General features: G+C 42.4%; 2 protein-coding genes across 5 annotated transcripts in view; one reads left to right on the forward strand and one right to left on the reverse strand.

Moving 5' to 3' along the window:
- GRK5 (G protein-coupled receptor kinase 5) overlaps positions 1 to 12,193 on the forward strand; it is a 152,673-nt gene extending 140,480 nt beyond the window's left edge. For 2 of the 4 annotated variants that reach the window (XM_083616711.1, XM_083616713.1), the window contains 2 exons: positions 2,666 to 2,797; positions 4,316 to 12,193. In XM_083616711.1, the coding sequence (XP_083472837.1) occupies positions 2,666 to 2,797; positions 4,316 to 4,414 (231 nt within the window). In that variant the 3' untranslated portion in view covers positions 4,415 to 12,193. Of the gene's footprint in view, positions 1 to 2,665; positions 2,798 to 4,156 lie in introns of all 4 variants that reach the window. The other 2 variants (XR_014548880.1, XM_083616712.1) reach the window with 2 other exon arrangements.
- Positions 12,194 to 15,040: 2,847 nt separating this feature from the next.
- On the reverse strand, positions 15,041 to 22,494 carry LOC310763894 (uncharacterized protein). The gene is made up of 2 exons (XM_083616756.1): positions 19,775 to 22,494; positions 15,041 to 16,123 (listed from the first exon to the last, which is right to left on the reverse strand). Exons 1-2 carry the CDS (start codon positions 19,973 to 19,975, stop codon positions 15,605 to 15,607), a joined length of 720 nt encoding a protein of 239 aa, XP_083472882.1. The 5' UTR covers positions 19,976 to 22,494; the 3' UTR covers positions 15,041 to 15,604.
- Positions 22,495 to 27,336: the final 4,842 nt, after the last annotated feature.

A 27,336-nucleotide genomic window follows, 5' to 3' on the forward strand; every position in this document is an offset into this window, starting at 1 on the left:
GGGAAGTCCAGGAGATTCTATGGAATCTTGTCTTTATGTTGTATTTTGGATATGTGATTGTAACACTGCAAATTGAAAAACCGAATAATCATCAAAACACAAAATTCTTTGCAGTATTTAATATGAAATGGCCAAGTCACTCTTCAATAAAACCTTCCTTTAAGAAAGGTAAATTTCTAATAGCCTCCTGAAAGCAGAAATGCTGGGTGATTGTGTAAATTCAGTCAGAATCTGATTCCACAGAACTGGAGCCATAACCCTTAAGGCCTGGCTTCCACTTGATTCCAGACGTATTTATTGGGCACGCAGAACAGCGGCCCGTCAGAGGAATGCAATTGCTCATCAGGGCCAAATGGGATAAGGCATTCCCACAGTTAACATGGCCCCACATAGTTTAGAGGTTTAAATGCTAAAAGCAACATATTGAGCTGAGCACGGTGTCATATTGTCATCCGCCACAGTTCTCTTAGCAGAGGTGTCCTATTGTGTTGGGAGAATATCCCAAATCCACAGCCTGGCTGCTGCGTTCTGCATGAACTGCGGCTTCCAAACTACGCCCCAGGGAAGCCCCACATGGAGTGTGTAGCAGGAATACAATCTTGAGTACCACCATGGCCAAGCTATCCCAGCCCTGAAACGGATGCAGCTGTCTTATCAGCTGGAGTTCATAAGAGACACTTCTAGTTGTTTCCTAACCTGTTTCCTCCTTCCTGTTACTGACTGGTAATGCATTCTAACAATGGTGCTTTTGAAAGGTGAGCCCCTTCACAGCCTTGGGAAACCTCTCAGCTCAGTTTCTACAACAAGAAAATTTGAATCTCATTCACAGTACGGAGCTGAAAGATTTAAACTTCCCTCACTCCTCCAGCACTGTAATGGAGGAATTGCCCCATTGTAGCACTGCAATGAGAGGAAAAATTTGAACTTCTTGTTTGAACCTCAGTGCTAAGATGAAGAAATTTGTTGGGCCCCCCCCCTCTCTCTTTCTCTTTCTCTCTCTGTGTGTATGTGTCACAGAAAGAGAGAGAGAGAGGTGGGAGGGTGGGAGTGGGGCTGTATGTGGAGGTTTGTGTACTAGGTTAGTATATATGGAGGGCATGTGAGTGACATGCGGCTCTCAGAGATTTCATCAGCCTTCAATGTGGCCTCCAAGCTTCAAAGAGTTAGCCATCCCTAATGTAACCAGTCTTTGGACCATAAATTGACAGAATGGAGTGCAATTTAGAGATCTCCAGAACTGTTATTTACTAAACTACTATGACCGTACGGTTGTGTTTAGTTTACGCTGTTATGCATATAATATTCTCCATCATTGTGAGGTTCATTTTATTATAGGAAATAGGTTTAATTGGTTCAGTAGTAATTTGTTGCAAAGGCTTCGAGATTCCACTTTGAGTTCTGTTACATTTCCCTTCTTCCCTGTTGCGCTAGTTTGAGGTTTAACAATGAACACTTGTTCCAATAAAACACATTTCCCACTGCACGGCAGCATGGAGGCAAATTCGTTTCACATTGTACTAAATTGTTAATACATTGTGGGAACCCATAAATGGCAAGATAGTCAACAGAACTGCTGCCCTTCTCTAGACACTATCGGAGTCCCAAGGTTGGCCTCACAGCCATTCAGCCACTTTTCCTTTCATCATCTATCTGTGGAGTTGCTATCCTGTGCACCACGACATTCACATAAGTCTGTGCACAGCATCAAACTGTGCAATCAGTTTGATACAGAACGAGTGCAGAGTTGAAGCTACAAGGTTATCCATTGAACTGCAGAGATCTTCACAGACAGCAGACTGCTGCTTATCCAACACCAGAATGAGAGAGAATGAAAAGGTCAGCTAGTTGAGCTGCCTGCTAGGCCACAAACCAGTTTTAACTTCAAAGATGGCAGCCAGTCGGGCTGTGAGTAGAAACCACCCGACAGGTTTTCTCAAATGATCATTTACTGATGGATAACCCCCCACTACCCAGCTTCAGTTCTACCAGCCCCTGATGGAAAGCATATGCTTGAAAGCAGAAGTGAAGAACCTGTGGTCCTCCAGGTATTGCTGGACTCCCATCAGCCCCAGTCAGCGTGTCCCAGAGGTCAGGGAAAACGAGAGTTGTTGACTAGCAATATATGAAAAGCAATAGCTTCCCTGTTTCTGCCTTTAAAAAATGGTGGTCTGCAAATCTGAGACTGAAAACCTGTGCGGTTCAGAATACCACATGGGCCGCCTTTTCCCATACGAACCTGCCCAGACTCGGAGATTAACAATTGAGGCCCCTCTGTGTGTGTGCCTCCAAGAGGGTGGCATTACAGAATCCTCTTCCCTGGGACAGTGACAGATTTAGGATGGTGTGGGTGGTTGTTTATCTTGTTGACATCTGATGGGAGGATGTTCCACAGGGTGGGCATGACTACTGAAAAGGCCCTCTGCCTGGTTCCCTGTAACCTCACTTCTCACAATAGGAAACCACCAGAAGGCCCTCTGAGCAGGATTCAGCCTAAATGATGGAGGTGGAGACAGGAACATTTTGAGAATATTTGCATTCCTTGGGCGGGAGAGTAGGGACTGCAATTTTCTTTGGCTGCCTAAGCATTTTCAAACAAGAGTTTTCCGAGCCAAAAAAGAAAATGCAGGTGCAATAATGTATTCCCCTCTCCTTTTCATTTTGCTAGATGATCGAAACAGAATGTTTTAAAGAGCTAAATGTGTTTGGACCAAATGGTACTATCTCACCAGACCTTAACAAAAGCTACCCGCCGGAACCGCCGAAGAAAGGATTGCTGCACAGAATATTTAAGCGTCAGGTGAGAGCCTTGAGTCTTTGTGTGAGTAAGAGCCATTCTAAATGGAAATGGATTTTCACATTGCATATGAATATTCATTAGTCTGGATCGAGGCTTTCTTTCTGACATACAGTTGAGCAAAAAGTGCTTTAAAGGAAAAAGAAAAAAAAACATTTGCGCCTGCTGTAACATTAGAGAATTTAAAATTTCCCATCGCTGTTGAAACAAACATAATGTGTTTTTCAAATAAAAACTACTGCACTCTGCAACACGTAGCAAACAAGAGCAGAGAAGAATTCACTTAATGAGAACTGTAGCTTGCTCTTTTTCAAGGTCGTGTATATGAGATCCTCATTTTAAGCAGACCCGTCCTTTGTTTCAGGAAATACACAACTTTGCAGTGGGATTGCAGCAAAGATCAGCTTATATTCAACATAAATATGTAGTGACTTCCACTTGCACAACAGGACTTCCCCCCATGTGCCTCCTAAAACTGTTATGGGGGTTCTCCCAGCCCCTCAGGAACGACAGGGAGAAGTTCCCACTGCGCAAACAGAAGTTGTTCCGCCTGCACATTCATTTAGTTGAATACCGCCCATTATTCATTACTATTCAGGGAGGCCAATAGCAAAGTCTAGGGGTAAGAGTTTGGAGATTTGAGAGCCATTCATACTGAGGGTGAGATGAAACTGAGTGGCCATGGCTTATAGCTGTGTCCCGCATTGGGATTGTTCAGGTATTTAGCAGAGAGGAAGGGCATGGAACAACACGTGGAAGAAGGGGGGAAAGGAGCCAGAAACATTCAAGGTAGAAGATGCTGAGACAGCTTTTGTTATATGGCAATCCAGGGAATTGTGCAGTTTGTTTAGATTTGCATCTCAAAGGGGGGGGAATCCAGCAGAGCAGAATGCACTGTAATAAAATTCACTGATATTCTTCACTTCCCCCTGTCTTAATCCAGTGAATTTTCTGACGTAATCCAAGCACAGCTGAATCAGGTAGTCCTTATAATCCTTACAAAAAGTGCCCAAACTTGGACGTTGGCTTACCTGGATGGGGAACCTGTGGTCCTCCAGATGTTAGCGGACTACTGCTTCCAACATTCTTGACTGTTGGCCATGTTGGCTGGAGCTGGTGGAAAATGGAAAATCTCTGGAAGCCACAGGTTCTTCATCCCTGTTGTAGCAGAAGCCCAATAATGAGTAGACACCAAGAACACCTCTCTTCATGCCCTGGCTGTCTGAATGCCACACATACCTGGAGTCATTATTTGCTTAAAACTGGGGCTCAACATTTTATGAACCTAAGAGGCGCTTGTGGGAGACATGTAAACTTGACAAGTAGTTTAAAAGGCTACCATTTCCCCCTTTTGTACCACAGGTTTGTTAAGGATCCAAGATTCAGAATATTTGCAGCTCATCATTGGCAGATAACATTTCATCCTGGGAACTCTAGACCAATGTGGTGGATGCAGAACATTCTGGGAATCTTAACTTTTTTTCTCCCAAACTCTCTTTCACTCTCTTTTAACTCTTTCAGCATCAGAACAATTCCAAGACTTCTCCAAACTCAAAGGCCAGTTTAAATCACCATATCAATTCCAACCATGTAAGTTCAAACTCCACTGGAAGCAGCTAGTTCTTGGCTTTTGTGAATCTGAACTTTGCATCCTTCCACTATACTGTATGGAGCTTCGAGGATGAGAGAGAGAGAGAGAAAGAGAGAGAAAGAGAGAGAGAGAGAGCACCCAACATTGAGCTAGAAGATCAACGAGTCTCCTACTGAGGGAGATTCCCCCCCCCCACCGTTCCTTCCAGTGGAGCCTCCCATTTTCATGAAGAATTTTCCTCTCAGGTCTGTTTTTGGAGGTGGCACTCGAGGTCTTGTGACTCACCGTTGTCTCTGTAGGACATTGCAATAGAAATCGGAGTCCAACAACTTGCACGTATTTAAAATAGCATCATAACTAGAACTGAACTTTGTCCTTATTATTTTTAAAGAAAAGGTTTTGTAAATTTCTCTATTGTCTCAGTTTACATTTTGTACATTTGTATTTAAATGAAAGTCGGACTTGGGGATGTATATTTTCTGAGCAGCAGCTTGTAAAGCCATGTGTTTTAAGATCTTTTTTTTAAAGAAAATCAAAGTGACTCAAGACTTCCAGAGACTTAAAATAAGATGGTTTTGTTTTGTTTTGTTGCAAATATAGAAATTTATTCATATGTTCCTTTTTTTCATATCAGTTCTGTTGATATGAATTTTTATGCCATGTTTCATTCTCTTTTTCATCTGTTTCATTTACAGCAACACTGCAGACTAGTGTCTTCCCCCTGTTTTGTTACAGGCCTTGCATTTAATGCAACCTCAAACACACAGTCAAGATCTGCCATCTCTAAGGACGCTAAAACACTATGTCTGGGGTTCAGAATGTCATGGGACCAATGCTGTTGCTATTTGCACTTTTTTTGTAGTTAGAATTCCCTTTTATGTCTGTTGCTGAAAAGCCCCCCCCCCCCCGGCTTAAAGTCCCTCCTCTCTCCCCTCCCCCACAAACCCACCACCCCAAGCCTGTTTCCAGTGTTTCTGTTATTCTTGCTAGATCAAGAAGAGCAAACATACATGAGCTCAGACACAGGAAGCCACCTGCTCTCCACATGAGAAACTCAACCTTTGATGCTCATGTCAAGAAGATGCCAAGAAAATGACTTGATATCATCTCCAGGTGGAGTTTTGCACAGGCCCATTGAGAAAGGGTGCTGGATTCATGTTGGATGTTGCAGTCATAAACTTGTGACTCCTGAGTTCCTATTGCACTGATCTATATAGCTCTTGCTGGTTCCCGCCCTTGTATACTGCATCCCAGGCACAAGAGCAGAATCGGTATGGTTGATGCAGTCTACCGACCAGCAAGTATTCCCAGCTCCCCTCTTCTTCCATACGCAACATTTTGTTTTGAAGTAAAGAGAGTCCCAACCCACAAAGCTTTGCTCAAAATGGCATCTTCCTCACATGACAGTACATCTTTTCTATTCCATGTCTATTTTGCCAGGAACTTCAGAGACTTCAGAGTATAACTTCACATCCTTGGCATTAGGGCATAAAGAAGAATTGCAACATGATCTATCGTGTGGGCATGTGGATCACTAGAGACAAATATTTGTTTTTACTTCCGTCTTACAGATGACAGCTCATGCAAATTTTAAGAGCTATGAATAGCACAAACAAAGTGAGCTACAAACAGTTTGTTTCAAAAGAGATTATTTTAGTCAAATCACCACACTTAGTCTATATGTTTCTAAGCAGCAGGGGGACACAACATTTCAAATATTCCATAAAGCAATTTAAAGATTGTCTTGACCCAATGCATAGGAACCCATTTGTCTTAGAACTGCTTCATCTGTTATGTTTGAAATACATTCTTAGCAGTTGTAGCTGAGCTTAAAGATTTGCAAAATGGAAGATATAGGAAGATCTGGGAGCTGTTTGAGATTTTTACACTCCCTGCATCATTTTACCAAGATAAATTAAGATGTTGACCACATTTAGCACTGTGTGGATGAGCAGAAACTGGCCTGTACAACACATTTGAGCTTCCACTCCCTTCCTTCTGTTTCCATGTGACTGGGAGAAGGTATTAAATTTTGCTTAGTTTCATTTCCCCTGAATCCTATTTGTTACATATGGAAGTAGGGGAAGTGTGCGACCTTGTTCCTGCTTTTCAGTCTCGCTGTAACTATTGATACCATTGACCAGCTCCATGGAGGGAAGATGGTGTTCCAAGGATTCTGGTCTGATCTACAGGACCAAGTCTTTGGGAGAGTGCTTTTCAGGCCCCTGGGAGTTATGCAGAGCATTATTTATCCCCAATGCTTTTTGATCTAGATGAAGCCTCTGGGAGCAGTCATTAGGTATTTGGGAGCAATTTGCCATCAGTATGCTTATAGGGACAGGGGTGGTGCTGTGGGTTAAACCACAGAGCCTAGGGCTTGCCGATCAGAAGGTCGGCGGTTCGAATCCCCGTGACGGGGTGAGCTCCCGTTGCTTGCTCCCTGCTCCTGCCAACCTAGCAGTTCGAAAGCACGTCAAAGTGCAAGTAGATAAATAGGTACCACTCCGGTGGGAAGGTAAATGGCGTTTCTGTGCACTGCTCTGGTTCTCCAGAAGCGGCTGAGTCATGCTGGCCCCATGACCCAGAAGCAGTACACTGGCTCCCTCGGCCAATAAAGCAAGATGAGCGCCGCAACCCCACAGTCAGCTACGACTGGACCTAATGGTCAGGGTCCTCTTTACCTTTACCTATGCTTATAACACTCAGCTCTGTTTCTCCGTAATACCTGCATCAGAAAAGGCCATGTGGGCCCTGGGCTAGACAGAGGTGTAGGAAGGTCAGGTGGTACCCGGTGTGGAACATTTCTTGTCACCCCCCCCCCACACACACACACATTGATTTTTATTTTATTTTTTATTTTTTGCCTGCAAAAATGGTTTTACATTATTTCATATTTTCTTACAAAGGAATGTGGATTCTGAGCCTCTGATAACAAGTAGGCGACTATGGACAGATGGATCTGTTCATAGTCTACAGGATGGATTGTGTTTTGGCTTGTGTTATTTTATTTATATTTATTGTTTATATATTTAATAAAATTTATTTTAAAAAACCTGCAAAGTGGTTTACCTAAACAAAAAACAAAAAAACCACAGCAGTAAAATCAAGAAAAATTAACAATCCTACTTTAAATCATACAAAAGCTAAAATATTAAGATTAAAATTACTTCAGCTTCCTAAGCATCTAGTTATGCTTGCCTAAAGAAGAATGCTGTCAGCAGGTGCCCGAAAAGAGTCTAGCAAAGGCACGTGCTTTGTTGAAATTTTAGCCTTCAAGACATAGGAAAACAGCCAAGTAAACAGCTATTTTCGTGGAGGAGGGTCAAGATATTAACTGATATGCATGAAATTTCATATGTAGCTATGTAATCCCTAGTGTAGTAAGAGGACCTTTGGAGCAGGCTTTTTTTTAAAAAAAAAAGTTTTTAATGAACCGCCCTAGTAGGGCAGTAATTGTTCCTTGATAATTTATCACCACCCTTCATGATGGCACCTGGGACGGCTCGCCCCCCCCCCCTTTCCTACGCCCCTGGGCTTAGATGCAGTGATGAGATGGATAAGGAGAAATAAGCTGAACTTGAATCCTGGCCTTACAGAGGCTCTTGGGGTGAGTGCTTCCCATGTCTGAGAAACTGGCCAATTGCCTGCCCTGAACAGGTTGCACTCCCCTCTGAAGGAGCAGGTATGCAGCTTGAGGGACCTTCTGTATCCAGCTTATTCACTAGAGGCATGTAGCTAGATATGCCTTCTACCAGCTCCAGCTATGACCTTCCCTGGCCCAGGAGAGCTCAGCCACAGTAGTTCACATTTTGGTGACTTTGAGACAACACACTCCATGTGCAGTTTGGTTTGGAAACTGCAGTTAGTGCAGAATGCTGCAGCAGGGTTGAGACAGGCATGGGATCCTGTCAGCGTATAGCACCCCTGCTCAGAGATCTGCACTGCCTGCCATTTTGTTAGTGGGCTGAATTCAAGGTGTTCCTCTTAATATATAAAGCCCTGAGCAGCTTAGGACCAGTTTACTCAAAGGATCACCTTATCCCTTATATACCCACTTCAATCTGTGGAACTTGCCCTTCTGCCCCATAATGTTTGTTCCACTCTTGTAAGAAATGGATCTTTTAATGTGGCAGATCTTGACTCTGAAACTCTCTGCCAGTTGACATTAGGCAGGCCCCTTCGCTGTATTCTTTGAGGCGCCTGCTAAAAACTTCCTTGTTTAGGCAAGCCTACCCAGGCATGTGAAGTTGATGTGTTTTAATCTGTAACTTTAGTCCATAATGTAGTTTTAACAGTTAGTTTTATTTATGTTCTGGTTTTTGAAATTTGTTTTTAATGTGTGTGATTTAAAATGCATGTTTTATATGCTTTGCAAACCGCTTAAACGTTTTATTTACAATTAAGCGATATACAACTTAAATTAAATTTTTAAAAAATGAACCTAGAATTGAGGTTTAAAACAAACCCTGCTTAGTTTAACATGTCAGCTTCTTATAGCCAATGTTTGAAGTTAGCTTGTTTTGAGACTGACCAGAGTTTGCTTTGAACTATGATCCCTGGTTTATGTCAGGATTCACAGCTGACCAGTAAGACAAGAGAGTGGATGCCTTTCTGCTCACACATGTAGTGCTAAACCATGGTTTCCTGTTTCATGCAGATGCAGCTGTTGTGAAAGATACAGAGCTGCTGTGAAAATTGGCGTCTCCATGTTGAGTTCTTCCTCACACCACATTTCTATGCTTCATATTTCCTTTCAACATATTTTCCTTTCAACAGTAGCCAATGCTGTGATGTTGGGACTGGGAAAGACATCATCTGTGAAGAAGCATTTTAGTCTTTTGCCATGGCCACACCTGTGGTGAGAAACATATTGTACCCCAGATATGTTGATATGGCTTAAGTCATAAATGCTTCACAGAATTTACAGCGATTCAGTTGTTCAGCTCCTCTGGATATTTTAGACCAAATTGGTTTCTTTCCTTTTCCTATCCAACCAGCGTATTTTGAAACTAGTTTTGGCCACTGACTTTCTCCTCTACTAAGCTCTTGCATGATGAATAAAATGATGATGAGTAAGCATGATACAGTGCCCATTGCTTTTCATGTGCAATGATATCATATTTGCAAGAGATCTGCTGGAAGTGGCTTGTAAAAAGTTGTTCTTACTTAGATTGACAACTCAAAATTCCTGTAGCTGGTTAGCTAATACAAAAAGGCTGTGCGTATTGGATACCAATGTTGATCCAAGAGATTGAAACACGTTGATTTGGGGGTGATGCATGAGGGAGGTAGAAAAAACACCATGTGCAACAGAGGGCATTTGCAGTGGGGCAATTGTTTCATCAATTCAAGGTGCCACTTCTCTCCCCAAAAGTACAGAGCACATCATGAGCTTTCCCTTTCCCTTTTCCATCTCTGCTTCATCTTAGCCATAGTTCCCTTGTGGATTTTCTTACCTTTCTTCCTCTTTCCAGGCCAATTTAGTTGGATGGTTTTTCCAAATAATATTAGGCAACACTGAACACAGAGTTTTGGCCTTCTCTCCCACCTTAACGAGAACAAAGATAAGTGATGAAAAGAGAACTGGGAAATTTCTAGAGCTGCCCCATATGATAGGAGTCGCAGAGCCTTTTCCGATTAAGAAATTCCAGGTGTGATTTGTTTTTTTCTTGACCTGCACTAATTTTCCAGCAGCATTAACAGTTTTTGTTTTGAACAGTAATAACAAAAAATCTGGTACAGCAATAAGAATGCAACTTAGCACAGTTGCTCAGGACATATTATTGACTTTTAAAAAAGATTAAATGGAGAACCATGACTTGCCATGCGTAACAAGACTCTTGAACTGGAACATTTGTATTTTTTAATTTGAAAACTCTTCCTCTGCAAAAGTCCATGTATCTCAGATTTATTATTTGCATCTCGTTTGTAAAAGGAATCATGAGTGTGGGTGGCCCTCTCACTTGATTTTTTGTTTTTTTTCTGACATCGATTAAATCAGTTATTTTGTAATCATCCATTTGAATCTCTGCATAACGGTGAAAGCTGTTGGGTAACAAAACATGGAATTCTGTAGAGGCCAAGCTGTAATTTGGAGGGTTGCTATATTAACTTTTGTCTTTGTATTACCTGGAAAAGATGTCTAGGACTATTTCCTTTATAGAGAACCTCAGTGAATTGAAAACTGAATAAAACCTTAGAATTGAGCTTTGCATTTTAAGATTCCTGCGGAGTTAATAGAAAGACCATTCAACAAGTGGAGGGACAGTAGCTCCATAAGTTGTTTACCTTGTTAATATCAAAAACCAATAGGCATGAAGAAAACAATAAAAAAAATTGGTATCTTTCCACCCATATTTGTTCTGATTGCTTAGGCAGATAATTCTGTGGCCTTCTCACCCAAAAATTCTTACGCATAGGAGCACGCTGCTGTGGGAACTATCCCATCCCATGTGCAAGTGGAGACTGGACCTCACCCCATCTTAGAAGCTTGAATAAGCTGTTAGGGAGGAAAGTACTTTATACCAGGCCAGTCTATGTATCCATCTAGTCCATTATTGTCTACTTTGACCAGCGGTGACTCTCCAGAGTCTGCCTGAGAGCTTTCTCCATTACCTTCTACCTGACCCTTTTAACTGGAGATTCTGAGGATTGAATTTGGGACCTTCTGGATGCAAAGCACATGCTAGGGGTCCCTTCTCTTGTTGGAAGCTTGTTGTTGGGTTTGTTTCCATCGCATTAGAAATACTTCTCAGCAAGTCTGTGAAGCATAGTGGCACATATTCCAAGGTGAGTGGATGTCAAAACGGACCTCTCTTCCTCAGCAAATAGGTCCATGCTGCTAGAGAAAGCAGGAGCAATCTCTTTGCATCCCTGAGTACTTGGTGTGGGGTGGCTCCCCCCAGTCTACACCTGCAAGACCACATGCAGTAGGGCAGATGCATGGAACCTGATGCCCAAGGCAGATTGCTAGGTATAAAAAGGATGCCAGCTGCATCACAGAAGGCCCTGAAGGCAACTGCCATATATTCAGAATCAAATGATTTTTTAAAAAAACAACAACTCCAAATATTCTATCCTTTTTGATAAAAAGGATGTGTTCATTTCTATTGATGCCACACCGGCCACTCTTAAAGATTCAGCTTTTTGCCTGTATCAAGGGAGGCAATGGATTGAAATTCTCTGTTGCATTTCTGAGCAACTTCAACACTTTCATCTATGATTTAGTTCACCATAGCAGACTTAGCTAAATTGATTGACTATATTATGACTAGACGTGTCACATTTTTTAAATAAAAAAATAATCACAACTTGCTAATTACAAATGACATCATGGGTCCGGTTTTAAAAGTATATTTAGGAGTCAGTGTTTTAAAGCACTCATCATACTTCAGTGTCTGTAGAAGACAGGCACTTCTTCAATAATGTTTTTCATATGTTAAAAAATATATACATTTTATAATAAATGGAACCAAATGTTCTCAATTAGAAAAAAATAGTGGCTGTTGGTATTGTAAGATAATAATAATAATATGATTAATAATAATAATTCTAGAATCCAAAGGGTTTTTTCATTTTGTTTTAATTTTCAGGGAGTTTCTTACATTGTTAAATGAGAATAGTTTTCATTTTGAGGTTGTTATTGACAATAATGGCTTCTGTGTTTTCTGGCTGTTTGAATTCTCCGTACGCGTCTAATAATATTGCAGTGCTGCTGTATCTAGATCAAACCACTGTTTCGTTTTCCAATTTTTGTTTTGAGATTCCTTTTTTTTTAAAAGAAAAATAAATTTCTTTATTTAAGTATATGCCAAGTATTGTTCTGTTCCGCATTCACTTTACGCCCTTTTACCAGTTGCGTGCTCATAACTCGAGTTAGATCCACTTCTCCATTGGGCATGTAAAATTAGCACTGTGGTACCTCTGGTTACAAACTTAATACGTTCCGGAGGTCCGTCGTTAACCTAAAACCATTCTTAACACTTTAACTAATAGGGCCTCCCACTGCCGCTGCACCATCACCACCGTGCAATTTCTGTTCTCATCCTGAGGTAAAGTTCTTAACCTGAGGTACTGCTTCCAGGGTTAGCAGAGTCTGTAACCCAAAGTGTTTGTAACCTAAGGTGTTTGTAACCCGAGGTACCACTGTACTGTAATATCAACAAGGGAAACTAAACCAAAGTTGAGTCAGTTCCACTGCTGCCAATGGCAGAATCAAACACATGCTTAAATTTCTGTGTATGCACTCATTTTGGAATGAATGAGAAGTTAAAGCTAATAGAGGCCATTCAGTTCAATCTTCTTTTTTACTTTGTGCAGGGCTCCCTTTGGGTCTGCTTTAGAAGCTCTATCTGATGCAGAATGCAATGGCCGATGGGAGCTTCTAGTCGAGACAGGGCCATCTTAGTCATTAGGTTTAATGGCACCCTGCACCAGGGCCCCTGCCCATCAGGGGTGCCCAGCAGCGGGAGTCTGGGACCAACTGGGAACAACAGCAAGTGGATGCTGGGCCGCAGCAGCGACTCTTCCTATGGCTAGCCACGCTCTCTTGCTTCCTGCCTGGGAGAGGAGACAGCAGCGGCGCGCAAAGCTACGCAACACCTTTCTCCCTCTTGCCCGTCCAGTGGCAGTAGCAGGACTACTGAAGAAGCCCGTGCGGCAAGCGAACCTCAAGCTGCCCAGGAGGTGTGTAGAACGGGGAGGGGTGCCGCATCAAGGAAAAAGGTGGAGGAGGGATTCATTCAGATTTGGGGTGGTGAGAGGGGAAAGCTGAGGGTGGGGCACACTACCATTAGGACTCAGTTCGGAGGTAAGGATGGACTCAAAAGCGTGCAGTTAGTGGTTAAAAACAAACACCAACAAAAGTCCTCTAAAGATGGGGGCGGGTTTTCAGTGAGGCATAAGCTTTCATGAGCTGCAGCCCATTTCGTTCTTTTAAGCATGTGCAGAGTGCCTTGATCTACCCACAGTTGCCCATGGTGCAGAAGAGCCGAAATGAGTTTGAAAGTTGCCATGAATTTCAAGTGTGGGCACATGGATTGTGGGACTGTCCTCCACAAATGTAATGTGTGTGTGTGTGTGAGAGAGAGAGAGAGAGAGAGAGAGAGAGAGAGAGAACCAGGTGCAATGTGGAGTAGGAGGAGAGAAGCTGCAGAGCAGAGCTTGCTGCTGTTAAATTTGCCAGAAACCTGCAACTAGTACAGAATGCAGCAGCTAGGTTAACTGAGTTATGTGCCTAACTGTGACATGCAACACCATTGCTAAAGGAAGTGTACTGGCGGCTGCTTTGCTATTATGCCAGGTTTAAGGCTCTGATATTAACCTATCAAACCCTAAACAACTTGGAAATAAGAGAATGCCTTATCCCATACAGGTCTGACCAGTTGAGAATATAATCTGCAGAGGTCCTCCTGGTTGTGCCACGGCCTCCAAACATCCATCTGGCATCAACCAGCACACTTTCTGTGGGGGTACCTGCTCTCTTGAATGGTCTCCCCAATCCCCATGCTAATTTCTTTTTCTCTTTTTTACCATGGCTTTTGCTATCTACCATTGCCAGCTGCTTACTGTCTACTTGATTATTATATAGACATTACATTTTATTATATTGTTGTACACTGCCTTGGCATGCCCTGGCTGCCGAGATTGTGTTGGGCTGACATAAGGGCTTTAAAACGCAGGATATATTAGGAGGTGGAATGTCATGGCACAAGACAACTCTGGGAAAGGGGGGGGCACCAGAGGGATCTTTGCACCACGGCACCGGATATGCTTAAGACGGCCCTGGGTCGAGAACATGTGATGCCATTGTTACAGCTGCACTGGCCGCCAATCTACTACCAAGCCAAGTTCAAGATTTTTGAATTAATTTACAAAGCCCTGACCAGCTTAGTTCTAGGGCACTTTGAGGTTGCCCGAACCATCGTATCACACCTCAATCTCCTTTTATTTTACCACACTATCTGTTTTTTCCCTTTTAACAAAATACAAAAATTAAAACCAACACTCTTAAACTATTTTAGTGTTGAATGTCAAAATGAATGATGGCATATTCATAAACTGGGTTTTTTGGCAGTAGTTATTATATTGCTTCTACCTTTGAATTTAAAAAAAAAAACATTTGGCATGAACAATGAGTAAATAAGTAATCTGCTAATTTAGATATTGTTGCAATAATTCTCGGCCATTCTTTTGAACTGTGGAATATACTGTAGGGGAGCATTTTCCAATCTGGCGCTCTCCAGTTCTTTTGGATGACAACACCTATCAGCCCCAGGAAGTTGTCATCCAAAATATCTGGAGGGAACCAGATTGCAGAATGCTGCTGCCATATGGTAGTATGTATCATCTACCTTTATGAGCCCCCCCTCCCCCAAGAAAACTTGTAGTAGTAAGATGATGCTTGGTGTATACAGGCTTGGTTCATATTTATGGCTTCCAGTTCACAGCACATGTTCACCTTTCCTTCCACAGCCGTGTTTTTTGTACCAGCTGCAACCTTTTGGTCTTCAGACCTATTGGCAATGGGTAGATCTCAAGCACTAAAAACACAACGTGACTGCACTAGGGTTAAATGGAGCGAGCTTACTATGCACATGCTACAAAGTGACCATATCTAAGCTCTAAAAGTCACATGAATATAAGAAGGACAAGTCAGCGTCACAATAAATTTATTATCTAAACCAAACATACAATATCTCGTGTGTGTAATATCATTACCACCACCATCTCGATTCTATAGTGCTGCTGACACACAAAAATATTTTGGGATATTGGCAAACTAAAGGTGGCATACAAATGTTTTAAATAAGTAATATAAATGACTTGATTTCAACAAGTGGTAACTTCATATCTTTAAAATACACTCTGTCACATAAAGGCTGCACAAAGCAATCCTAACCCTTCTTATCTGGGAATAAGCCCCATTGAATTCAATAGGACTTATTTTTTAGTTGACTTGGTTAGTCATGCGTAGAGCAGATCCAGTGAAAAAGAATGACTTCATTGGGCTTATGCTAAGCATGACTAAGTTTTGAGCCAATCCTATATATACTATTCTAGACTGCAATTTAAATATTCCCACCTGATCATGGGAAGCTGTACAATTGGCTCAAGGTCCAAATAATGTATCTATCATGTAGCATAAGAAATGTCATTGTGCCTTTATTGAAAGGTAGTGGGAAATTGTTCATTATAATATCCGCTTGAATGATTCAAAATTATGTCCTTCGCACAAGCATTTCTAGGGGACCATTGATGCTCAAAGTCAAACTTTCTAAGTAGCTCCTTCTCTGAGAGCAATCTTCAATATTCTGAGTGTTGCTGTGGTCGTTGCTGCAAATTGCTATGTATTCATTGACTGGATCCACTGACTCACGGGATTTTTCTGTCAATTTCATGTGGTTCGCCTGTATCATGGCACTACAGGTGCTTCTCCGCCTTAGTCCCTTGCTGGTGTAGCTGGGATTCTGGTTCTCATTAAGATAGACTTTTACCTTCCCGTTTGACGTTTTTGTTTCATAGTTTCTAAGCTTCAGAAGTCTCTCACTGAAATAATCTTGCAAAGATTGGTCACAAACACTGCTTTTGGTATTACTGTGCCCTTTAGCGAAGTGGACTGCCGAGTTACCCAGGTTTCTGGCTTGACCCTCAGAGCTTCTGTTTGGTGGGTTTTCAAATCTTGTTCTTCCCAGATCCAGCAGTGTGAAGCAAGAATTGGAACCTCTGGAATAATTATTCTGTTTTGGAAGAAAAGGAAAAAGTGTGGGTTAAGAAGGGCATTGTGTTGCTAATTGAATTTTATCCTTAACAAACAAGCTCCCGCCAATCCACCCTCAACAGTCTCACCCACCAACTTTAAGTCATTCCAGTCAGGCAGACCAACCTACTAACCCACATGGGACAACTTACACGATGCATGGATTTACGAATGAAGTCAACAAGACTGGGGTCAGAGGCAACATGCCTTTGACAAACGGTTGTTGGCGTAAAATGGTGGGAAAGGGCCATTGCGTTTATGTTCTGTTTACAGGCTTCCCACTGTGGGAGACAGGATGTTTTGGTCTGATCCAGCAGGTCTCTTCTCACCTTCTTGCAACAGCAAGGAAGAGAAGCAGTTGGGCCTGTGGCTCTGGACATTGCCACTGGCTCCCCAGCTTAGATGTGGGCTTTGGCAGCTGCCCAACACTGCCAATCTCTGATGCTGGCTTTGGGTATTATTTGTCAGTGGGATCATAAAAACGGTCACTTCCAACATGATTTATATGTATACTTGCCATAACTGGTGTGTGTGTGCACATTTGTGCCCCAAACACTGAAAGCAGAAGTGTTTGGGGGAATAAGCGGGGAGGGGAAGAGGGCTCAGGATTTCTTACCCCATCCCTATCGGCAATGACATAAATAAACACAGTACTGTAAGTTTGTTATCAACACAAAGCATATGGCTCAGTAAAATGTGAGCGCAGGCTTAACTCTCCCATTGACGTAAACTGGACTTCAACATGGTCAGTTTTAGCTGAATTGTGAGTTGCAAAATTTCACTGAAAAACAAAGAGCGTAATCCAGAGGAAAATAGCCTCCCTTGAATGCCATTGAACTACTGGAATTTAAGCACTTTGCTGCAGACTTAATCTCATTTGTTGTTTTAAAAGAATGCAGACATGCCTACTTGAAGACATCCAGATATTCCACCCCCTTCCTCTCCCCTAGGAAAATAAATTCTAGTTTAGCTAACAGTTGAATGTTATTGTAACTAAGGTAGCTTCCTTGAGATTCAAGGACTTCTATGGCATTTATTACCATCTAATATTATAAAAGCGCATGAAGTGCGTTATTTTTCTGATTCTGTATTGCTAAGGTGCTTGCTGCCTTGGAAACTAATTACACTGATACTTGAAGTTAAAAATAGCAAAACAAAGAATGTATTCCGACTCAGTTAAAAAAAAAAGCTGGCATTGATCAGAATAGCTGATTTACATTTTGATGTGATTATATTGAATATATAAATATTGTTTTACATGTTCTCCAAGCTACCAGCTGTGTACTTGCTAACTTTCTGCCAATATTGTGGGGGGTGGGAGGGAAGGTGAAAGAGGGCTATTCTGTCACTGCGGCTGAGAAACCAGGCAGCTTTATCCCTCCCTCAAAAGTCACTCAGCAGCTGCCAGTCTGCAGCCTATCTGGACTGTTTTCATCCTAGATGGTTGTTATAAGGCTCCTGGACATGTTTTCCACCCTCCTACTTCCCCATACCTTTTTCCTTGTGTGCCATGATGTATTTTATACAGTAGCCCCATAGGCAGGAACTGTGTTCCTAGTGGCCTTGCAAAACACTCTGGGAGCTGTTTTGACTAAAAAGCAGGGTAAAAATCTTTAAATCAATGCACAAGGCAGAAAATCCATGTGTATAGCTGACAGCCAGTCTTGGCTATTTGAAGAATCTGTTTACTCATATTTGAAAATAATGTGTCTGTTGTATTCACGTTTTAAATTTTTAGGTGTACACTTAAAAGAACTCAGGTGTACAGCCAAATATATTTACTGCTTTTCAGTAAATGTGTTTAGGATTTATGCTGTGCATGAACTAAGCTAGTAGTAGCTAACCTTTCTGTCAAAATACTCTTTAAAGGCCAGCTTGAACAGATATCTGTATGTATGTATTTAGGTGTTTTGCTTGTTTTAGTATAAGCAGCTTACTCCTTCAAAGACTAGAGCCAAAACTAATATTAAAAGAGCTTTTATAAATGCTCCAAAATATCCCAAGATATTCGCAGTTGCAGGCCTATTATGGTACCCCTCTATTCTTCCAGTTTCTTATATTGTCGTGCTGCATTCCACTACAGATATACAGCATTTGACTCTTTAGAGAGTCATCAAAATGTGTAGTGGCAGATGAGTCACCCAAAATATTGGATAACATAAGGACAATAACTGTGACATAGCCAATTTTAACCCGAGATTGATTATTTCCTTCTCAAGGAGCAGTCACACAAAACGGATCATGTTTTTCAAAAACCAAGGCTAGCTGGTTACACTAGTAAATGGGTGAGACAATTTTAAGCCACCTGTGATTGATTATTTCCTTCTCAAGGAAAAATATCATATAAAATGGGTAATGTGGTTTTTCTTAACCACCAAGGCTAGCCAGTGACACTAGTAAATGGGTTGCACAACATATAAATCTTCAGAATAAAAATGAAATGAAAATAAAATGCACACGGCATATACAGCAACAGTAAAGCCTTCATCCTTTTTCTTTTAAAATAGTATTCAATGGTGGTGATGGGAAGTATCCCAGATTTGTTATCTATATTCACATTTAAGCAACATCTACGCAGGAATTCCTTGATTGCGGCTCTTTGAAGAAGCCACTTTAAAGTAAAGCAGAGGCAATCAAAATGTACCCCTAATCAGAATGTCTGTGAGAGTTGATTCACATTGTCCTTCGGTGTAGAGCGGGGTGAATATTTTTCTTTCTTTTTGGGGGGTCTTTTTTAGTCCAGATTGTGCTAATCACCTGCATAATTCATCTGAGTGCAAATCAGATTCCGGCTTGCTGATCTCAACCCACAGCAGAAACAACTGCTGCAATGTGTGTGCCGCATTGCTCTTTGTTCATGTGGCAAACCATTCAGGCAGTGCATTCATCCCACACCTAGAAAGTGCCGCTTTGACTCAGGACCCAAAAGTGGCACAGCAACAGTAACTAGGCTTCCCAATTACACTTCACCATTTTATTCATGCAGTCTACTGAGCCTGTGCCTGATGAATGTAGGGCCTGCCACATGAACTGGCTTCCACTCCCCAACCTGCCCCATATGGAGTTATGCACCATGGATTATTTGTCTCAAAAGGGCTCCAGCGGGAGTTCAGTCATTGAATGGTGCTTCCTCGTGAAAAGCCCCTTCCTAACTTTTTCCACGATCTTCCTCTCTATTCCAGGACAAGGAATAGCACAATGTGGGGGTTTTAGACAGCTACTCATTCTCTCCTTTGCCTTTGGTTGACCAGACAATCGTTACCAACCACTGCCCTAGATACGTTCCCCATCAACTACCAATAAAGTCATCTGTGATTAGTATTTATATATTGCATACTAGTTAACTAACAAAATTGCAGTCTTGGTGTTCCCAGAATGGCCACCACTATAATATGATTGGCCACGTGTTTGATGAATTATATTTGTGAGTCTACAGCAATGTTCTCTGGGCGATGAAAAAAATGAAAACAGCTGATGAACACTATTAATTGTATCAAAACTGATTTAATACCGAAGAAACTTCTTGCACAAGCTCTTGATGATCTCCCAAGTCCCCTCTTTTATGGAGTGACAACAAGGGATTGCTGTGTAAAGCTTGCACATTCTTGCAGAAACGTCTCTGGATACCTACCTTAACATCCTGGAAGCCTGGATATTCCGGGATGCTTGGCAAGGTGCAGATGGTGAAACTATTTGACCGCCTCCGCCGCCAAGACCGACTCCTTGAAAGATGGCATTGCCCTGCATCAGTTGTCTTTTCATTGTGGCAAAACATTGTACGATCTTTCAGAAGGCTGGCTGCTGGGTGCATTTTCGAATCTCTTTGCTCCATCTCAGCACTTTTGCAAACTTTGAAATGGCAAACAAGTTCCCTCTCTCTTGTCACCACTTTGGCCTTTCAGTCATTTAAAAACCATTTGATAGGCTGAGGCCAAGTTGCTGCGTGGGCGCTTCACTAGCTAGCTGTTGAGAGGCTGCTGGTGTGTGTAGCTCTCTGAACCGCCTGTGAATCTGAAATGCTGTGGCCCTTAATGCTGCGTTTATAAGCTGCCAGCCCTCGGTGGCAAGACAGCAATGCCAAGTCACCAACGCAAAAGGATTTTAGGTGTGGGGGCATTTGCAGGGATTACGAAAGCTCTGCCTTCTGGTGTTAAATTCCCCACTGCCGTCAAATTGCACCAGACCTGATGCAAGCGCCGATGTGATGACAATTACAGAGGATCAACAGCAGGCTATGTACGCAAGCAGAGCAACTGGTGTCCCCAGGATGACATCAATGAACATTGATTCTTTGAGATGCTTGCTCTTAGTCACGCAGCTTAGCAAAGCATTTATGAGCTTATGCTAAATGTGAGATAATGCCGGCATGTGAGCCTGTTAACCCACAGGTCAAAAGGTATACTGTATAGTGTGTGTGTGTGTGTGTGTGTGTGTGTGTGTTAAACAGGAGTTAGTAAAAATAAAAAATGCAAAGAAAAGTCAAGCAGTTGGGGAGGACTTTTTTCTTCTTCTGCAGTTCCGCTTATTAAGAGAAGGCAACGTGCCTTAATATTAAACTCTATTTTTTCTTCAATTAAGAGGCCACTTTTATGTGCAAAGGTTGATCTGACAACCTTAGTTAAGGATACTGACCAAATTTCTGGGCCAGAAGGAAGCACAGACCCTTTGCACACCCATAATCTGGGTGCTTCCAGCCAGAATTAATACATTGCTTCTTGAACTGTTTTACTGCCCGTCAGTCAATGCCCTAAAATTAATACTGTACTCTGATGTGCAGACCCTTGTATGTACAAAAGCTAAGTTTTGCATTCTACTCATTGGTAAATGCTCCACCCTGGAAGTCTTCAAACTACATGTAACATTGTTCACACTTCTAGAAAAGCACACTGATTGTGATGGGAAAGCACTAGTAAACACATGGACACTTGTGCTCCCAGCTCAGCAACTTTGGCTCAAGAACTTTAGTCAATCCAACGGGTAGATCACTGCCAGTTTCTTAACAGTGGGAGTAGATCACAGTCTCTTGAAAGTTGGACATGCCTGCTCTAGATCGTTTGATCTTATGCTATCATAAGAAGCTGACTGTATGGATCCTGTGTTATTTAAATTCGGTACTGCGATGTTATATGTTCACCTTTTTTGAGGTATATAACTACAAATTTAGCACACACCCAAAATTACTGAATAGAATCCAATGAGAGCCTAGCAGTTGTCTTTTCTAGGGCCATGATTTCACAGTCTTTTAAAAGCAACAACCCTAAATTGCCCTTCCCTATGCCTGTAGCTCTTGGTGCCCGTTCTTGGGATGGTGGTGCTCTTAACAGTTTCCCTCATCAGATCAGAAGCGGCCACATCTTATGTAGGCGAGACCTTGCAGAAGGTCACGGTGACACATTGCCTCAGTCCCCAAGGGGACAACTTGTGTGAAGTCTGTTTTGTGACAGAAGGTCCTTTACACAGCTGAGGAGAAAGAAAAACAGCAGCAGCAGGAGTCGGGCTAATTCCACATGTGACACGAGGAATTATTATTTCTGTCTTGTAAAGCTGGGGATCAAGGTGCTAATGATACTGCTCACGGTTGTCATCTGATTCGGAGGAATAATTAATTGCTCCACAAAATAGCTGCAGTTGACGCCGCTGCTTTTTACGTGAGGAGGCCTATTATAAACTAAGAGGCTTCACCCGGGCCTCTTTACAAATGCAGCACTTACTGTCAGCACAGAAAATGAAGCCTGCAGATCCCAAACCTGTTATTATAATTGTTACCTTTCCTCATTGAAACACATTTCCAATCCTTCTCCTCCCCCCCCCCACCTAAAAACCTGACGCCTCACTGTGTTGAGCAACCTGCATCTTTCCATCAAAATTGCCCGTTGTTCTTAATGAGACTGTGATGGAGTCCCTGAGAAGGTGTCACTTATGCAGAGGCCTGGTGGGAAGGAAGATGGCGGGGTCCCACTTTAATCAGAGGTTTGGGCTCTGTTCCCAGGAGCTTGAAATCGGAGTCTGCAGCAAGTGCTCACTTATAATCCCACACGCTCTGCTGTACCTTGCCATTACTACACAGTGAGGAGGGCAGGAAATGCATTTCTGTCTCTGCAGTAAAGCTACGTATCCTGTTTAACATGAAAGGTTATCATTAGTGTTCTTATTTCAATTCTTTTATCCTCAGATGAAAGGAAATGCAGATTTCTGCAACATATAGAGCGGCAAGCATGTTCTGTGCAGGAGGGCAAAGCCAAGAGAATGGTTAACTGTATGGAACATTTTGTCAGTGCTTGAATTATGAGGGTTGAATAAAACCTACAAACAGCTGACGGGCATTGCCATTCAAATGGTGTGCACACACTGCATCATGTGATTAATTATGTGGGGTAGGGCTTACCTGCCCCCCCTCAAAATATTTTATTCAAGTTGGCACCCCAGTAAATAGCTAACATGGCATAAAAAAAAACCAAAGCTGCAAAGAGTCAGAGGTTTATCCCCAATCTGGGAACATTCTTATCCCTAAGAAAACTTCTGTAATTTGAAAATTGCAACCCCAAGGCGCCTAAATATAATTTTTATTTGCATTAATCACATTTCTATTCCACTGCAAGATGGCTCCTCAGTCCAGGGCCCTTAATCTGAAAAGCTTGCATTGTAATTGCCAGGCAACAACACATGCAAACAATCTTCTCTTTAAATCATAGATGACTGAAGGACCATTTTGCCAAAGCCCTTGAGACAGAGCAGCTGCAGGACTGATCACACTAGCACCCTCAGAAAGCAGCCTAAGCACTTCACACTGATGTATGCCAAAATCAATGAACAGGTGTAGTACCTGAAGGGTATATTAATAGTGCCCCTGTTGGGTGACTTAAATAAAAATGAATGGCAAAGAAAGGCAAATGCCAGTCGGGTGCTGAGTGGAGGTGAGCCAGAGATGAACGAGTCAACAAAAAATAAAATGAAATGGGCCCTCAGCCAATCACCAACTTATAGTGATTTCTACACACTAGCCGTCTCTCTTGATCTGCCACCTGAGCCAAGAGGCTCATCTTGCCTCATAGAAGGACCGAGTTTGTTTCCATATGATTCACCATACCATGTGAATCAAAGCCAGTATGGTACAGAATATAGGGAGTGTCAGGTTGGAACTGAGGAAATCAGCCATGAACCTCACTGGACAGTCTTGGATCAGTCACTGTCTCTCAGCTTGATAAAATGGCCAATGGGGAAAATATGTACATTTGCAACCCTGCGATCCTTTGGGAAAGAGCTGGGAAAACATGAAGCAATAGTGAAGCAATAATCAGCACTGCAGGTAAGCATGCTGGGTTCATGAACCAATGGTTTCCCCAACCCTCCCCAATTATATCTCATCACTTTTACTTGCACAGGATGGAGAGTAAACGTCAAAAGGCAGCTTGATGCAAAACTTCTCCTTTAACACAGGATTTACTCTTGTTCGATAAGGCCTGGGCTGTTCTGTTCATGTAAGTGTTAAGATCAGATTTGTCCCTTTAAATAAATAGTGTTGGACTTATACATAGGCTTTGCTTCACTCTCTTTGTCTGTTTGTCTGTAGCCTGAGGTGACATCAAATTTAGCCTCACCAGGGAAAGAGTCTGAAAGTAGGTCTGAAAAAGCACCTCAATACTTTGTCCAGCGCATTAGGCAGTAATAGATCACTGTCCAAGGCATTTCTTTCTCAGAGGAAGTGTTAAAACACTGGTGTGAATCAAAACATCAAGTTCCTGGAGTCATAAAGGCCTGCAGGGAAAAGAAAGAAAAGCCAAACAGATGCTGCTATTTTTGTGCATAGTGCAAAATGGGTTTTTCCCTCTCGCCATAAAAACAATGTCATATACCATGTTGCTTTTCTTAGAAAAAAGGTGGCCTTTTTGATCAGCAAGGGACTCTTGAAGCAACATACCAAAGTGGAAGGGACTCAAAGGTCTTCTATTCTAGTAACTTTCCCTAAATAAGGCCATCCTATACAGCTTAGGTTAAAGACTTAAAGAACCTATTGCAGCATATGAACTTGCCTAGGTTCTGAGATCTTTCACTTGGCCCCGCAATCCTCACAAGCAAATTGCTGGTGCACATTCAAGGTTTGTTCAGTTGTAAAGGGCACATTAACGACCGTGTTTGCGTCACAAGGCATATGCTCCCTTTGAGTAGCACAGTAAACCTCACCTTTGGGATGTGCTAGTTCTTCTGCACAGCAAAGGAATGACAGATACACCTGAAGGACATCTGAGCAGACACGACAGGATGCAACACATGAAAATGAAACAGGAGGAGGAGCAACGTCAACGCAGAAACTTAAGTGCAAGCTTCATCCTGCTTATGACATGCTTGCCCTCCTGACCTTGCTCCCACTTGGAGGCAGAGGGCTGCCTAGCAACAGCACTGTCAACACTGCACAACAGAGAAGCTTTGAATGGGCTTCTCCATCTCTGATCCCACTTGTGGCAGTCTGCACTGACACATTTTTGCAGGATGCATACAAGCTTCTGCACCAGAGGTCAGCAAACTTTTTCAGCAGGGGGCTGGTCTACTGTCCCTCAGACCTTGTGGGGGGCCAGACTATGTTTTGAAAAAAATATGAACCAGTTCCTATGCCCCACAAATAACCCAGAGATGCATTTTAAATAAAAACATTCTACTTATGTAAAAACATTTTGATTCCCGAACTGTCCATGGGCCGGATTAGAAGGCAATCTGGCTCCTGGGCCTTAGTTTGCCTACCCATGTTGGAACCCAATACTAAGAATTTGTCAAGAATGTATAACTTGCTGTTGAAATGGAATACACAGGATGAGATGGTTAAATCAGCTATGATTAAATGGGCACAAGACATTGGTCATGACATTATGTTTGCTGACTGGGAACAGTTATGGACTACCGGTATAAAATTTACGGCATGTAATGCCTTAAGAGAGAACATTATGAAAATGATTTATAGGTGGTACATGACCCCAGTCAAGCTTGCAAAAATCTATCATACGCCCAATAATAAATGCTGGAAATGTAAGGAAACTGAAGGTACTTTCTACCACCTTTGGTGGACGTGCCCAAGGATCAAGGCCTTCTGGGAAATGATCTATAATGAAATCAATAAGGTACTTAAGTGTACCTTTCATAAGAAACCAGAGGCCTTTCTCCTGGGCATGGTAGGCCAATTGGTGTCAAGGAAAGATAGGACGTTCTTTATGTATGCTACAACAGCAGCAAGAGTTCTTTTAGCAAAGTATTGGAAGACACAAGAACTACCCACGCTGGAAGAGTGGCAGACGAAGGTGATAGACTATATGGGACTGGCTGAGATTACTGGCAGAATCCGCGACCAAGGAAAAGAGACGGTGGAAGAAGATTGGAAGAAATTTAAAACTTATCTTAAGAACTGTTGTAAAATTAATGAGTGCTAAAATGTTATGGGTAATGTAAAACAGAATTGCAGTGACAAATAATTGGGCAAGAGAAAAAGGATTAAAGAAAGTGAATTATAAGTAATTGAAATTAGGGGTTGCTGGAAAAGTCTAAAACAGGGATGCAGAAAAGGGAGGTATGGGGAAGTCGTTGAAATAAGGTTTAAGAAAAAGAGGTTATGAAATTATACGTGTTTGTATGTTTGTTTGTTTGTGTATTGTCAGTTGTGTTGTGTTTTGATATATGTTGGAAAATTAATAAAAAAATTATTTAAAAAAAAATAGTTTGCCTACCCATGTTCTACATCGTAACCTGTGTTCTACACCGTAACTTTACACTGTAAATACCTGATCTGTTAGGTATATAATGCTATCTTATGGGAAAAAGGAGATTTCGTTCCTCTCCCCATCACCACCACCTCCCAAATCTCACTTTGCCACCAAACCTTTAATCCTAGTCTCGCTGTTCTCTCCACCGCCCCCTTTCGCACATCCCTTTGCCTTTTTTAGACAGCTAATGCCGAAGCAGATGGCCCTCATTTAGAAATGCAGGTCCACTTGGAGGGTGGAGGCTGCTTGGAGCACGCAAGCGTCTCGGCCCAGATGGGTCACATGCCGACAGTGTAATCACTTGTTTAAAAATAGAAACATAGATCCCCTCTGATTACATTCGTACCTCTTTGTGCTTCTGGGCTAGGAAATCACTGCGGACTGCTGTAGAGGAAACAAATTACAAATGCTTCGACGCAAGGAAAGGGAGAGTTATGTGGGTTGCAATATTCAGAGAGGAACAGACACATGTTAAGCCTCTCCCAAAAACAGCAGCAGCAACAACACTGTTGGCTTTTTGTTAGAACTGGCATCCCTAGCTCAAATACAGAGGCGGGGGGGTCTAGTAGGGCATATGGGGCACTGCCCCACCAACCTCAGCCTGCCCTCAGCCTCCCTCACCTACTTACAACTTCTTACTTACAACCAGTCCAGAGCACGGCAGCCCTGGTTGTGAGCTTCCTCCTCCACTGTCTCCATGCTGCCCCTGTAGGTCGACCCATATCTGTCAGATGATGGTCATTGGTTGTGTGCTACTGAGGATGGAGCAGGGACAAGCAAGATGCATCCTGTCAGGCTGGCCAGAGTCCTCCATTTCATTGCCCTGTTTGGCGAGGGGCTGAGGATTCCCCAGGACTACAGCTCCCAGGATTCCATTGGGAGAAGGAAGGACTAAAAACATATGCAGCATAGTGGTTAGGGTGTCAGACTAGGCCGTGGGAGACTAGGGTTCAAATCCCCACTTGGCCATGAGGCTCACTGAGTGACCTTGAGCCAGTCACAGTCTCTCAGCCTAACCTACCTCACAGGGTTGCTGTACAGGTAATATGGAGAGAGGGAGTGGGGTGCATGCTACCTCAAGCTCTTTGGAGAAAAGGTGGGATATACAATGTAATAAAGAGATAAATCAATAAAGTAGTGATAGCTTTGCCGAAGAAGAAAGTGCTCTTTTTCTAACACAAGTCAGGGTACCTGCTTTTAACCAATTTCTCCTCCAGTTTACTGCAGCCTTACTGCCATTTCCAGTAAGGGAAAGTCACTAATGGATACAAACCATAGTCTTATTTTTTTAAAAAAAAATTGTTAAATAAATAAATAATTTCACCTTTGAGCAGGGGTGGAGAACCATTGGCCCATGACCCTAATTTGGCCCATGAGACCCCATTGGCCATGCCTACCTGCCCCTGCACCAGGTATCTTGCATGATGTCATTGTGGTGTCATCTGGC

This window comes from Podarcis filfolensis (genome assembly GCF_964270895.1).
Source record: "Podarcis filfolensis genome assembly, chromosome: 5".
Lineage (NCBI taxonomy): Eukaryota > Metazoa > Chordata > Lepidosauria > Squamata > Lacertidae > Podarcis > Podarcis filfolensis.

Bases quoted from the DNA above. Each gene is read 5' to 3' on its own strand.
- LOC310763894 (XM_083616756.1), bottom strand. From the start codon at position 19,975: ATGGAGCAAAGAGATTCGAAAATGCACCCAGCAGCCAGCCTTCTGAAA. The intron at 16,124-19,774 runs GTAGGTATCCAG...CTTCCAAAACAG, and splicing joins CAGGCTTCCAGGATGTTAAG to AATAATTATTCCAGAGGTTC.